The 13,618-nt window shown below is 33.3% G+C and overlaps 1 protein-coding gene across 1 annotated transcript; it reads left to right on the top strand.

Moving 5' to 3' along the window:
* The first annotated feature begins 6,816 nt into the window (after nt 1–6,816).
* LOC116019705 (glutamine synthetase cytosolic isozyme 2-like) lies at nt 6,817–9,789 on the top strand. Its single transcript, XM_031260001.1, has 11 exons — nt 6,817–6,893; nt 7,147–7,186; nt 7,425–7,528; nt 7,618–7,666; nt 7,746–7,852; nt 7,941–8,157; nt 8,743–8,817; nt 8,921–8,974; nt 9,107–9,144; nt 9,343–9,502; nt 9,584–9,789. Exons 1-11 carry the CDS (start codon nt 6,817–6,819, stop codon nt 9,734–9,736), a joined length of 1,074 nt encoding a protein of 357 aa, XP_031115861.1. The 3' UTR covers nt 9,737–9,789.
* The last annotated feature ends 3,829 nt before the right edge of the window (nt 9,790–13,618 follow it).

Raw genomic sequence — 13,618 nt, forward strand, 5'->3', positions numbered from 1 at the left:
TAAACACATGTGCTCTTTAAATATCTACATATTTGACTATCTGATCCTGCTTCTAAATCAACACAAACTAGTATTGAGCACACTTCCTATCTATTGTTAGATTATCTAATTCGATTAGTTTGTATTACACAATAGTCAAGCACAATTCTATCCATTGATAATGTCGATTGGAACTCTCTAAATAACTACAACAAAAGTACATGTGAATTAGTGTGTGGAAGATAATAGCTAGGCAAAGGCACACTTCCCCTCTACTCCCTCTGGGCTTGTTCTATTGGGTATTACTCCGTAGATTATTGTGTCAACTAGACTATATATATATATAACATTTATTTTTGTAAAAAAAATTCTAAATAAAGTACTTGATACAATAAAAATGAAATCAATTTAACATGTTTGGGATGATTGTAGTCGTGGAAAGTAAGGGTGCGTTTGGTTCGCACATGGGAATCGGAATCGGAATGGGTATCAAATACTTGGTAATGGTAATGGGTTTTGGTGAAAGTATTTAGCATGTTTGGTAGTTGGGTGGAATGGAATGATTATTAATAGTTGGGGAAGAAATGATGAAGGGAGATGAAACCCTTATTTAATAAGGGTATGAGTTTTGCCATTGATGGGGGTATTCCAAACCCATAGTAGCATTCACAAAACCTATCAACCAAACACTAACAATCACTTTCATACACATACCTTATGCCTAAACCTTCCAACCAAACACACCCTAACTTTTTATACAAGTCATTTCTACTAAAATGGTGAAAAATAATTCACCCTCAAGGCCTCAAAGTGAAATGCCCGGCCTATTAAAACATTCTAAATAAAATCCTTTCTTCATAAGGAAACGAAAACGCCGTGGCCTTGAATTTTCAGTCGTACAATATGGCCATATTTTCCCTTGGTTTTTGTATTTTATCCATTGTATTTTACTTGGTCATACACTCATATGATCATATCCACTTTTGTAATCTTGTTATTGGTATCAACGTACTCATGCATGTTCATAAGAAAATTAAAAATCTATCTAATAATATTCGCGCTTAATTGTCTCTTTAAAAATGCCAATATAATGACATTCTTTGAATATTTAATTATTATTTTAATTTTGTGTTTAATCTAATCTTTAAATTTTTTCATTAGTTTAATCAGTTGGTCGCCATCTTCGTCAACTGGAGAAAGCAACTGGTTTGGTCGCCTTCTTTGAAGACGATGACTAGTTTGGTCGGCGGAAAAGGTCGCGCCTTTGTTAGAATGTTGCCGGTGCATTATTGTTCTGCTATTGCAGGTTACTATTAGAGTTTTGGACCTTGATGCATTAAATTAATATGTTAATGTGTCTAATTGCAACTTTCAATAGTTCGAGAGCATAATTAACTTCTGACATAAAATTTAAGGGTGTATTTGACCGTTTAATTCCCTATATTATATTATATATATTACATAACTTGAATTAAACACACCCTAAAAGTACTTAAAATTTTGACAATCCATTTATAAAAAATAAAAATAAAAAAGAAAAAAATTCATTTCACGAAAATGTGGAGTGACACAAATAATATACGAACTAAATCTAATTCCATAACTTTAGATAGTTTAGAGATTTAATTATAATTTTTTTAATTGCATTTTTTTTTTGTATATTCGTGTATAATTCGAGGACTTATTTGAACACTATTTTTTTTGGTTGAGAATTTGAACACTATTTTTAATAATAATAATAACCAAGGAGACACGAGTACTGTTATGATTGGTTAGGGGGCGGATTCGTCGGAAATTTAAAATACGCCAAATGTTGCGCTTCCGGTTCCAACGGCCTGCTGCACTAATTTGAGAACATTAATTAAATTAATCCTTAAAATTTTGGTCTGAATATATAAATAATGCCATCTTGCTCTCGGTGCATGCACAAGAGCAATAACGACCCGACAAACTAAAATTGTATTTGAAAATTTTAGCGGCGTAACACTTAAAATACTTGTCTATTTGTACCCGGCCAGAATTCAGTTTTTTTTTTTTTTTTTAACCAGAATTCGGTTAGTTAATTGAACTGAAACTTATGTAATCGAGCCATTGGAATTAAGGGAAAAAATCGCCCAAATATGAGACGTTGTGATGATTGTATCATTCTATTTTGTGGATCATGATTTACATTGTAATGCGAATACCAATAGATTTTTATTTTTAATATACCGAAATTTTATTTTTAATGTATCACATGTTCATTTTTAGGTAGTATATTAAAAAAACGAACATTTAAAAATCACTAGGCGTTCACCCTTTTTAAAAAAAAAAAATTTATTTTCATATTTTTTAAAATTTTTAAGACTTGATAATTATAAACTATTTGACTTTTAAAAAAATCTAGAATGGTAAATTGTATAAAAATTTAATGAATCAAAACACAATTTTACAAAGTCACAAAAAGTATCAATATTATAGTAGCTGATTTTGATTTTTTTTTTTATTATATTACATTGCTAAGGGTATTTTTGTTAAAAAAAATCGTATAATACAACTCTTATAGTGTAATACATGCATCAACAAAATAACGAAAACATATGCACAAATTAAATGTATCAACCTTCATTCGCTCTTAATAGATTTTTCGGTATCATGCATGTGATTGAAATTTTCAACTGCACAAACCTTTTATTATTTTAGCCAACTCCATGTTATTCATAGATATTTTGATTCCATAAGAATATTAAAAGTATTTGTACAACTTATAATCAATCTTTAACCTCAATATTATGAAATAACCTTCAAACCAAATCAAGAATATGTGTCGAGAATCATGTTTCACTTTTAATTTTTAGCACTCCTTCTAGAGCATAATCTTTTTTTTTTTTACTAAGATTACAATACCTCCCTCATGAAATTAAGCCACAAGATTACTTTTGATCGTAATTAATCTCATACACAAATAATAAAAGAGATCAGAGTAATTCAAATATCAAACTATTTAAGATAATATTTGCTAATTTGTTTATCCTCCTCAAAAAAGGAAGGAAAAAAAAAAAACCAAACAAACAAATAAACAACAAAAAAAGCTAGTGCCTTTGCCAAACATTGCATAATAAGTTTGAGATCAGTGCCAAAGGCCTTGTGGTCGAACGTCATAATTGTGGCTTTTCAAATGATTGATCTCGGGTTCAAACCTCAGTGTGGGTACATTGACTCAAGTATGTATAAATAAATATTACATTGTAACAAAGTCAATAGTACTCAAAAAAGTTTGAGACCGTTCTTGATAATTAATTACATAAATAAAATATATCAATTAATAATAATTAACTACTGGTCAAGTATAATCTATGCACTAATGATTATGATTTATGATGCTAGGTTGATGTTAATTATTGCTCATAATTGGAAACATGTCACGCCTTGATGTTATTAAGGAATAAAATTCATTTTATATAAAATCTTTATTTATTTATTTATTTTTAAGAACGAAGTTATTAAAAGAGTTAATTCAACCAGAAAGCGGCAAAATCAGGACATTTTCTTGTTATTAGATCAAGAAGTAAAAGTTGCCCGCATAGGTAGTTCAACTATATACATCGGTGAAATTTGTTACAAGAGACCAATAATCAAGTCTTACCAGCGACATTGTGGGAGCAAAGTCTACCCTATCCCTCCACAACCTTTTCGGGTCGGTTTGTGGAGGCGATCATACCTTTTGTCACAAGTAAAAGCACGTACGTTTACAATAATGCGTGAAAGCAAAGTCTAGCCTACCCCTCCACAACCTTTTCTTACTCATACCAATTGAAATCACTAATGGACCCTGTCTGAAATTATGTTTCAAAATAACTACTCACATGTCATTTTAGTCATTTCTTTTCAATATAAAAAAAATCAGTATCACAAAAGAAGCTAGCTAGGTGTACCTAAACACATCTTTATAATTTTAGCAAGAAGATATATATAAATGCACATCTCGAAATAAAATTTAAAAATAAATTTTATATATTTAAAGCATGGTAACTCAGATCAGTTGGTTTCCGCTAAGTGAAAGATTGCACCCTGTACAAGGATCAAAGAATGTATGGTTAAATCATGACAGTCGCAGTATGACAGTTTTATCCCTTTATAAGGTGACTTTTTGTGAACACCAAGTACTGATCCTCTCACCTAAAAGACTATTAAATCACCATCATTTAACTCTATATTTCTGCGGGGTGAGAAGTTTTGTCTTTTTACCTATTATACAATCATCTCTATTATGGACTAATAACTTTGACCCCATAAGTTTTCATCCTTATCTAACATGAGGTGGCCAGGTGGGATACAAAACCAATGAAATATACCTTAAAATATATGTCCAAAAAATTGTCACCATTAAATTGTCCTACTCCACGAGGAACCACAAGTCTCAAAAGTCAATCTGTCCTAATTAACTATATAGAACGAGACAACAAACATAAATAAAACAATAAAAACAAAATATTTACTTTTTTGCATCATTTGAACAAGTCTCCCTGAAAGCTCAGCTGTATTAATTTTTCATCATTAGTATTTTTTTCAAGTTGGATTACTTAATAAATTAGCTAGTTGAGCCATATTTTCCCAGAGACAGCAATCATTGAGCTTGTATAATAATTAACATGAAACTTCAAAATCAATGGCTGAATAGAGACACATTCAAGTTGTCAACTGGCCGGCTTCGATCTGCAATGTATTGTTTTTAGAGGATAGGCAAATAAAAATTTAGCAAGAATATAATGTTGAGAAAAAAAGAAAGAAAGAATTTGTGGAAAGTTAGAAATGAGAAATGATGAAAGGTTTCCTTTTGATTCAAGAAAGTTACAAAAGGTTTTGATGATTTTCATTTTATATGTGTTGGTGCTTTGTGATTAATGGAAGAATTGGATTTAGGTATAGAAGATGATTGGACCAAGGGCCAAATGAAAGAGTAGAGGTTTAGAACAAAGATCAAGCCCAAGAGAATTATTCTGTGAAAATTATGCTATAAACCAGGGTCCACCTTGTAAAGTGGACTGATGTTCAATTTCACAATTTAAAAATTATATGTTCACAATTTTAGAACTTTATATTCACAAGATGGACCAGGATAAAAAAAACATAATTTACATACTGAATGTTCACAATTTATATATTGAATGTTCACAACTAAATATTTACAATTTATACACTGAATTTTCACAATTTGAATTATGAACATTCAATAAATTGTGATGAATCTACCTTGTAAGGTGGATCATGATCTATGGTATAACTATTGTTCAATTTCTTGCTGCTTTTTGGGAGCATAATTACTCAAGAAGTTCAAGCTCAAACGCAAAAACTGAATGAAAGGCCTAGAAACTCGTTGATATTATTTGGGCCTTGATTACTTAAAAAATTTGCCCATTATTTGGTTGTCCAAAGCCCACTGAATGTCAATATATTGTGTGAATCATGACCCACATCTAAACAATAATTTATCTAGCTTGAGTCCCTAAGTATTTAAAAAGAAATCAAAATATCCAAAAATGAAGGCAAAAATTAAGAAAAAAACTAGGTCTATATAGCAACATGCATACACTAATCTACAAGCAGTGCAAAAAAAAAAAAAAATGGTTAAAACATCTGAACTTCTATATGTCCTATATATTAGCCTATAGAAGTCTAGAACGACAATAACATATGAATCGATGAAATTGTTAGTTTCAAGGTGGCGAAATATAATACACCCAGCGATATGATGACGAGACTCCAACGCTGTTTCATCATCGCCTCATCGTACTTTTCGAACACGACAGCAGTTGGCGGTGAAAACTATCCTTGGATCTCCACGTCCTCAACGTACCACAGCTCCATGCAATCAATAATTCTGTATTATTTTTAACATTTAGAATGGAACTTTTTATTTTTTGAAAAATACAAATAATAAAAGAAGTTTGTAGTGCATGCAGAGACACGTCAACAGTCGCCTTCATTGAGGCTCAAATTTACTCCACTTCATGTGAAAGTGTAAATTGAGTGCGACCACAAGATCTTTGACTTTTAAATAATAATTTAATGAATTAAAATTTTCCTTTTCAAAAAAGAAAGAAGAAGAAGTTATTGAATTACGTTATTGTTATTGTTATTGTTATTGTTATTATTATTATGGTTTTTGTTATTGTTATTATCATCATCATCATTTTCTATTTTTGTTTTGGTTTATTGAAATTTTGAAGTAAAAATTAAAGGGTCACACTTGTGTGAGACCGTCTCACGGATCCTTATTTGTGAGACGGGTCGGGTCGGGTCAAATCACCATGCAAATGTCATACTTATATACTCAAATATAACACTAATCAAGAATACAATTTTTGTTACTTATTAGAGAAAAAGTAATATAATTTTCATAATAAGTAATGTTGACAAGCGCCCTTTACTTATAAGGGCAAATATAATACTTTTGTGGAAAAATGTAATACTTTTAAATTGAAATGTAAAAGTATTGTATTTTCCCTTAAAAGTATTACATTTACCCTTATAAGTAACAAAAATTTTATTCCTGATTAGTATTATAAGTATGACATTTGTGTATATAAGTGTTACATTTGCATCTTGACCCGACACGACACGACCCGTCTCATGGTGAGACGGTCTCACACAAGTTTTTGCCAAAATTAAAAATAAGAAACGTAATAATTGCGAATAATTTTATACAATCAATTAATACAGATATCGGAGATAATTAAAAAAAAAACGGCCATCCGCCCATCCCATACCTCTCCTTGAATCATCATATGCATATATACGAAGTTATCCGTATATTGAATTAGAATTTGATCGAACGAATTGAAGAATCCATCGAAAATGTCTCAGCTGCTTACGGATCTCGTCAACCTTAACCTCAAAGACGCCACTAATAAGATCATCGCCGAGTACATATGGCGAGTACAGTTTCTCTTCGATTCTCTCATTAGTTTGTTCCTATGTTCTTGCGGCGGCTCTAAATTTTTCTAGGATTCCTTTTGGTCCTCATGAATATTCTGATAGATGCATGTATTTTGGATCTGTTTTCTTGAATTCATTTTTCTTTTTTTTTTTGTTTCTCTTCTCATTGTCTCGTTCTCATATCTTATGATACAATGTTGAACATCGTCACGTCATTTACATCTTATTATGTATTGCCCTTTTGAACAGGATAGGTGGATCTGGTAAGGATATTAGAAGCAAAGCAAGGGTATTACATTCGTCCACTTCCATTTTTTTTTTTAAAGTAAGGAAGGAAACCCATAAGGAGATAAAACAACTGACGGACTCAAACTAATAAGAAGGCCAAGAGATTGCTCATGCCCTGTGATTTGTACTTATAAATTTATAGTTATCAAGTCAACAACCTGTTCAACTTGACTAGAGTTGATCTACTTCCAGTGCCAACTTATATATATAATATATTAAGTTGAGGTTTTAACGTGCAGACTCTTGATGGACCTGTGAGTGATCCCTCAAAGCTCCCAAAATGGAACTACGATGGCTCTAGCACTGGACAAGCCCTTGGAGATGACAGTGAAGTGATTCTATAGTAAGTAGTTTTTGTTTTTTAATCTAATCATCATACTTTTCTAAAAGTGCAGTGGGGGTTACTCTGGTATCTGATCTGTAACGTAACAGTCCCCGGGCAATTTTCAAGGATCCTTTCAGGGGAGGCAACAATATCTTGGTGAGTGGATTATTGTATTGAGTCGTACGTCTTTCAAGCTAAGGAACACTGGATTTGATTTGCATTTAGTGTTGTATAGGTGATGTGTGATTCATACACTCCCGCTGGTGAGGCTATCCCCACAAACAAACGCCACGGGGCCGCCAAGGTTTTCAGCCACCCTGATGTTGTTAAGGAGGAGCCCTGGTAATAATTCAGGCTGCGTGCATTATTGTGTTATATCCTGCATGCATATATGTGTTGTGTTATAATTTTTGGTTTTGCTTAAAATCAGGTATGGAATTGAGCAGGAGTACACCCTCCTGCAAAAGGATGTGAAGTGGCCTGTTGGATGGCCAGTTGGAGGTTTTCCAGGGCCTCAGGGACCATATTACTGTGGAACTGGCGCTGACAAAGCTTATGGGCGTGAGATTGTTGACTCACACTACAAGGCCTGCCTTTATGCAGGGATTAACATCAGTGGCGTTAATGGAGAAGTCATGCCTGGCCAGGTATACTATTTACACATTCTGTGCAATTCTTGAGTAGTAAATTATGGGCACGATCAAGTGAGCTCTGATAGTAAGGGAATTACATTTAATGTGATGATCTCCTTATTGACGCTAAATATTGGTTTTTCTGCGTCAATCATATATATTTGATCATCATTCATAGGTCATTAAAGGGCATTGAGTAGCCCGGAAAGATCGAACTTTTTTGAGAATTTTGGTCAATGGGAATCACATTACATGATATAAATGAAAGTAAATCCCACCTAATGGGGTGAGAATGTGAGATTCTTTTTACTAGAATCTGCCAACTTTATTCAATTACATATTTATCCTTTTTGGTATAAAAATCTCTTATATAGCAAGGATATGATATATTAGAGGTTTTAAAAATTTTCTCCAAACATGATAATTTAATTGTTATGTTTCCAGGGAACACCAAGTCATCACCAAACATGTTAATTAATTTTTCCAGTAAAATTATTTCCATTAAATATATTCAATGAAAACATTTTTCTGAAAATTTAATTGATGGGAAAGTATCAAACCGTGTCTCATATTTTCTGTATGGATACATTATATATGCAGTGGGAGTTCCAAGTTGGACCTGCTGTTGGCATCTCCGCCGGCGATGAAATATGGGTAGCTCGCTATATTCTTGAGGTATACAATTACACTATATTATATTATATTATATTCCCCATGTTAAAGAGAATCGCAGCTAGGTTAGGCAGGCTTACTGTGTAGTATTTTTGGTGTGCTTCAGAGGATCGGTGAGATCGCCGGCGTTGTAGTCTCGTTTGACCCCAAACCTATCCAGGTGAGCTCGCTTACAGTTTTCTGGTTCATATATGATTCTTGAATATTACATGTTTGTTGTTAGACTCGAAAGTAAGGGAAATTTGAGTCTTCGAATATGAATTTCTTTTTTTTTTTTTATTATTATCTGCAGGGTGATTGGAATGGTGCTGGAGCTCACACAAACTACAGGTACATTGAAGAAAATGCATACAGATACATTTTTTTTTGAGAACTATTGACCCTGTTACATGGTAGTATGCACTTTCTTAACCTACTAAAGCCTCAATATTACTCCCACTGACACTTGAAACCGTGACCTCCCATTTGAAAGAGTCACATAAAAATACAACAAATGGAGATCAGATGAGACAATGAATTTTTTTGCAGCACAAAGTCAATGAGGAATGATGGTGGACTAGAAGTGATAAAGCAGGCCATTGAGAAACTTAAACTCAGACACAAAGATCACATTGCCGCATATGGTGAGGGAAACGAGCGTCGCCTTACCGGAAAACACGAGACCGCCGACATCAACACCTTCTCATGGGTACTTTTCTCTCCCAACTCGATTTTACTCATCTTCTTCTCTGTATCGTTCCAGTTTTATTGAATGCCGTACCTTTTCTAGGGTGTGGCGAACCGCGGGGCCTCTGTTCGGATTGGGCGGGACACAGAGAAAGAGGGCAAAGGATACTTCGAGGATAGGAGGCCTGCTTCGAATATGGATCCCTATGTTGTTACCTCCATGATTGCAGAGACCACCATTCTCTGGAAACCTTGAACATGCATGCATGCATGTTAATTGTGTGGTTACGTTGCTGTTCGAGTTCTTATAAGGTAACCGTGAGCATTATATGGCATTTCAGAAATTAAGGTAGTTAATTTGTCTTGTTAAAAACTATTGTCCAGGTTTAATTTGAGTTTCTTGTGTAATTTATAACTGCAAGGCTGAATTCATTGAATCTGATTCTGATAAGAGTCAATACATACAACTCCACTGAGGCTCAATCATCCCACTTTACTCTTTTGTTAAGCGGGCCTAGCTATTTCTTATACTACATAAACAATAATTTTAGGCATTACATTATAGTATTTGATTTAATATAGAGTCATAAAGGACAATCACTAATAAAAAGTTTTATAATACTGAATAGTAAAAATTCTGACTATTCTAGACCCAAAAAAAAAATCAATATTTATAATAAAAAAAAATATTATTTTATTGACAAAAATATAATTTCACATGGTTGGGTTATAAAATCTCTCCAAATTTTGAAATAAATAATTGAAGACAAGGGTACTTGGCATTATTTGAAATTTCAAATTTGAGTTGGCAATCGGGCATGCATTCTGTACTTAGACATCACGTGATGGTGTTGTGATAGGAAACCACTCAAAGGAAGCACCCATGTTCTTTGGTGGGTGTGTTCTATGAAGCCATCCACTTCATTATACACGCGACCATGCATGTATATATATGTCCTCACCATTTGAAATTGATCGTTAAACAACTATTATAATTCAAGTTTTTTACCATAGTGATAAATAATACAGTACCAAATAAAAATTATATGTATATATTTTTGTTGCATCAAATATTATTAGTACTACAGTCAGTATATATAGTTGTGTTTGATATATCTGTCATCAGACATTACAAAAATTTGTATTATTATTAAACCCACAAAAATTAAAAATATATATTTTCGCAATAGGTGAAAGATGACAACTGGAAGCCCATTGTGGAGATGATAAGAGTGAAGATAATTGGAATAGGAAACTGAGGGAGGAGGATTATTGGCTAAGTATATTAGTGGTGGGATTTTGAAGAATTGAAGAAGAATAAACTATGATGACATGAAGCGCATTTGATTTGCTGTCAAACACCATTTTTGTTTTCTTTTTAATTAAACCTCATTCCATGCACACAACATGCAGACGGTCCTATTTAATTACATAAATTTAGGACAGACGATCCTAGCTAATTGCATTTGCATGCCAAGAGTAACAAACAACAAATACCCATAGCATAAGCTGAGAGAAGCAATGCCTCTACCATGGTTCTGAGTTTACGTAGTAATATTAGGACTCTATGTAGTTGAGTCATAGTATGAGTCTTCCGACGGCAATGGACAGGACCTCCTCGGACAGTGAGGACACAATCATGGACAGAAGGGCTTGATCACGGCGCACCCACGGGGCATACGCGGGGTTCGGCAGTGGCGCAGCAGTGGCAGTCGCCGTCGCCGGCGGGCAGGGGTACGAGCCATCCACAAATCCGATGAGATCGTGACCTTGTAAAAACGGAACCACTTGCGTACGCCGAAACAGAAAATTTCGGTTGTTGAGTTTGATGCTCACAACGTGATGAGCAGCAGGCAGCGGAGAAAGAATAGAAGAGACCTGGGATCCCGTTACTCCATCTGAAACGGTCCGTTCTGAAGAATTAACAGAACCGTCATTATCAACCATGGAATTAACCTAGCGATTGATACCAGATGAGAGCTGTAATATTGTATTAAGTGTTCAATCATAAGCTGTACAGATTACATATGTATATATACTAAAGGAATCATTAAGTCTACTGGGACAGAGACTCTGACTCAACTACATATAGAGTCCTAATAAGTAATAGTAAAAATAAAGTTTATTTTTAATATATTGTATATTTGAAGTGTACTATAACTTTATTTTGACTTGTATTCCGTAATACTTTAAAAATAAATATACGTTACATAAAAAATGAACTTGTATCAAAATATGCAGAATCGATCAAGTGCTTATCTTGGATTTACCATTTTATACCTATCCTCAAATATTTGGAACGATACTCCTAGTCGCTGTATCCTAGATTTATCATTTTTATACTACCATTCATACGCGACTATACTCACTTTAACAAATTGCTCTATCAATCTCTTTCACACAATCAAAACCTCATTAAAAAACACACACACACACACATTCCATTGAAAACCCTATGATCTTCAAGGCACTATTTTACTACATATATTCTTGAATATGAGTTACATCCGGCCTCTTTATATTCAGAATACGTACAATTACTTTTGTTATTATTGTACTTTGTGCTATAACACAAATCTTCGCCAATTGACTTTCTTAACATCATACTAAATTTGTTGTAATCGACACATTCGTTGATTGGTATGTTGAGCCCATTAAACCCACATGCTAGTCTGCTTACTTTCCTCACCTATTTCTTAGTTTGCAGAGTCTAAGAAGAGTAGGTCAAATTAGTTTTTTTTTTTTTTTTTTTTTTTTGGAAAATAGGTCAAATTAGCTAATTAGGGCACTGATATAGTTATTTGAGCTTTCCCAATCACCTAATATTGTACTGGACCAAATACTTCAACTTCAACAATTTTATTTTTATAAAAATATTAACACATTAATACAAACAATTCAAATCCAATAACAATACATTACTCAATGTGACCAATAATTCTATCACCATAAGATATACAAAAGAGAAATGTTTTTATCTTTCAATGTATGCCACATGCTTTATAAAAAATTGTTACACCATTCTTGTGAAGAAAGAGATGAAAAATTACTCTTTCCCTACAAGTACTGAATTCCTTTTCATTGATTGAAAAGTAATAAATGATTGGATGAAAATAATTTTCAAAAGAATTGATGAAAATAAAGTAAAGGTAATAGAACGTAGTGGAGTACAGTGGAATGGAATGGTGTGGCACCATTTGTCTCCCTAGTTCGAACCCAAACCCAAACCAAGTTTGTTGAGTGGGTTGGGGCTGCCAGGCCACTGCAGTATGATATAATGTAAACGTAAACTCTCTACTGAACATCGTAAATTCTTCTTCTTCTTTATTTTCGTTTCCTTTCTTGATCTCTTGATAACATTTTCCTCAACAAAAACATATAATAACACCTAAACACCATTATTAATTCATATTATATGTATGCATTTTGATTTCTAAGTCTGATCTATAAGTTGATGGAGATAGGTCTATCACCCTTGCCTTGTCATCGGAATGTCTTTTCGAGAAGTTATCAAATATTTAATAGTATGATATATTGGGTCCATATATTAGGTATATGCACCAATATATGGTGTAGTATTAGGTTATATATGTTCTAGTGCTGCATAACACTACAAACATCATATCATATCACAATGAATGAAAGAGTGGGTGAGCAACATTAATATTGGGACTACTATACGTTGAGCCATTAATTAATGAAATGTGAAGTGGATTAGAGGGCAGCAAATAGCCACTGGTTTAGGATTTGTGCAGATGAAGTGGGACTGAACACCGGCAGGCCATTAAAGGATGGAGCTTTGAGGTTGACGGTTTTTGAGGAATGGGGGAATTAGTGGTTTGTGCCTCCGAGGATTTCCATTTTCACTTTGTCTTTTGTGGTTCAATTTGTATACTTATTGTATAGTACGTCCTATTTTATTGTCTCAATTGCGGCTTATAATAATTCACAGCGAAATTAATATGTAATAGTGTGCTATTAATGTGATCCACTAAATGCCTTATTGCCTTATACGTGGTGGGTCAAGCTAGCCAAGTAGTACTTAGATTAATGTGGTGTTAATTAAAATAGTACTTAGATTAAAAATTTGAATAATATATATGTGTGTGTGTGTGTATATATATATATATATATATAT

The sequence above is a fragment of the Ipomoea triloba genome, chromosome 5, assembly GCF_003576645.1.
Source record: "Ipomoea triloba cultivar NCNSP0323 chromosome 5, ASM357664v1".
In the NCBI taxonomy this organism is placed as follows: domain Eukaryota; kingdom Viridiplantae; phylum Streptophyta; class Magnoliopsida; order Solanales; family Convolvulaceae; genus Ipomoea; species Ipomoea triloba.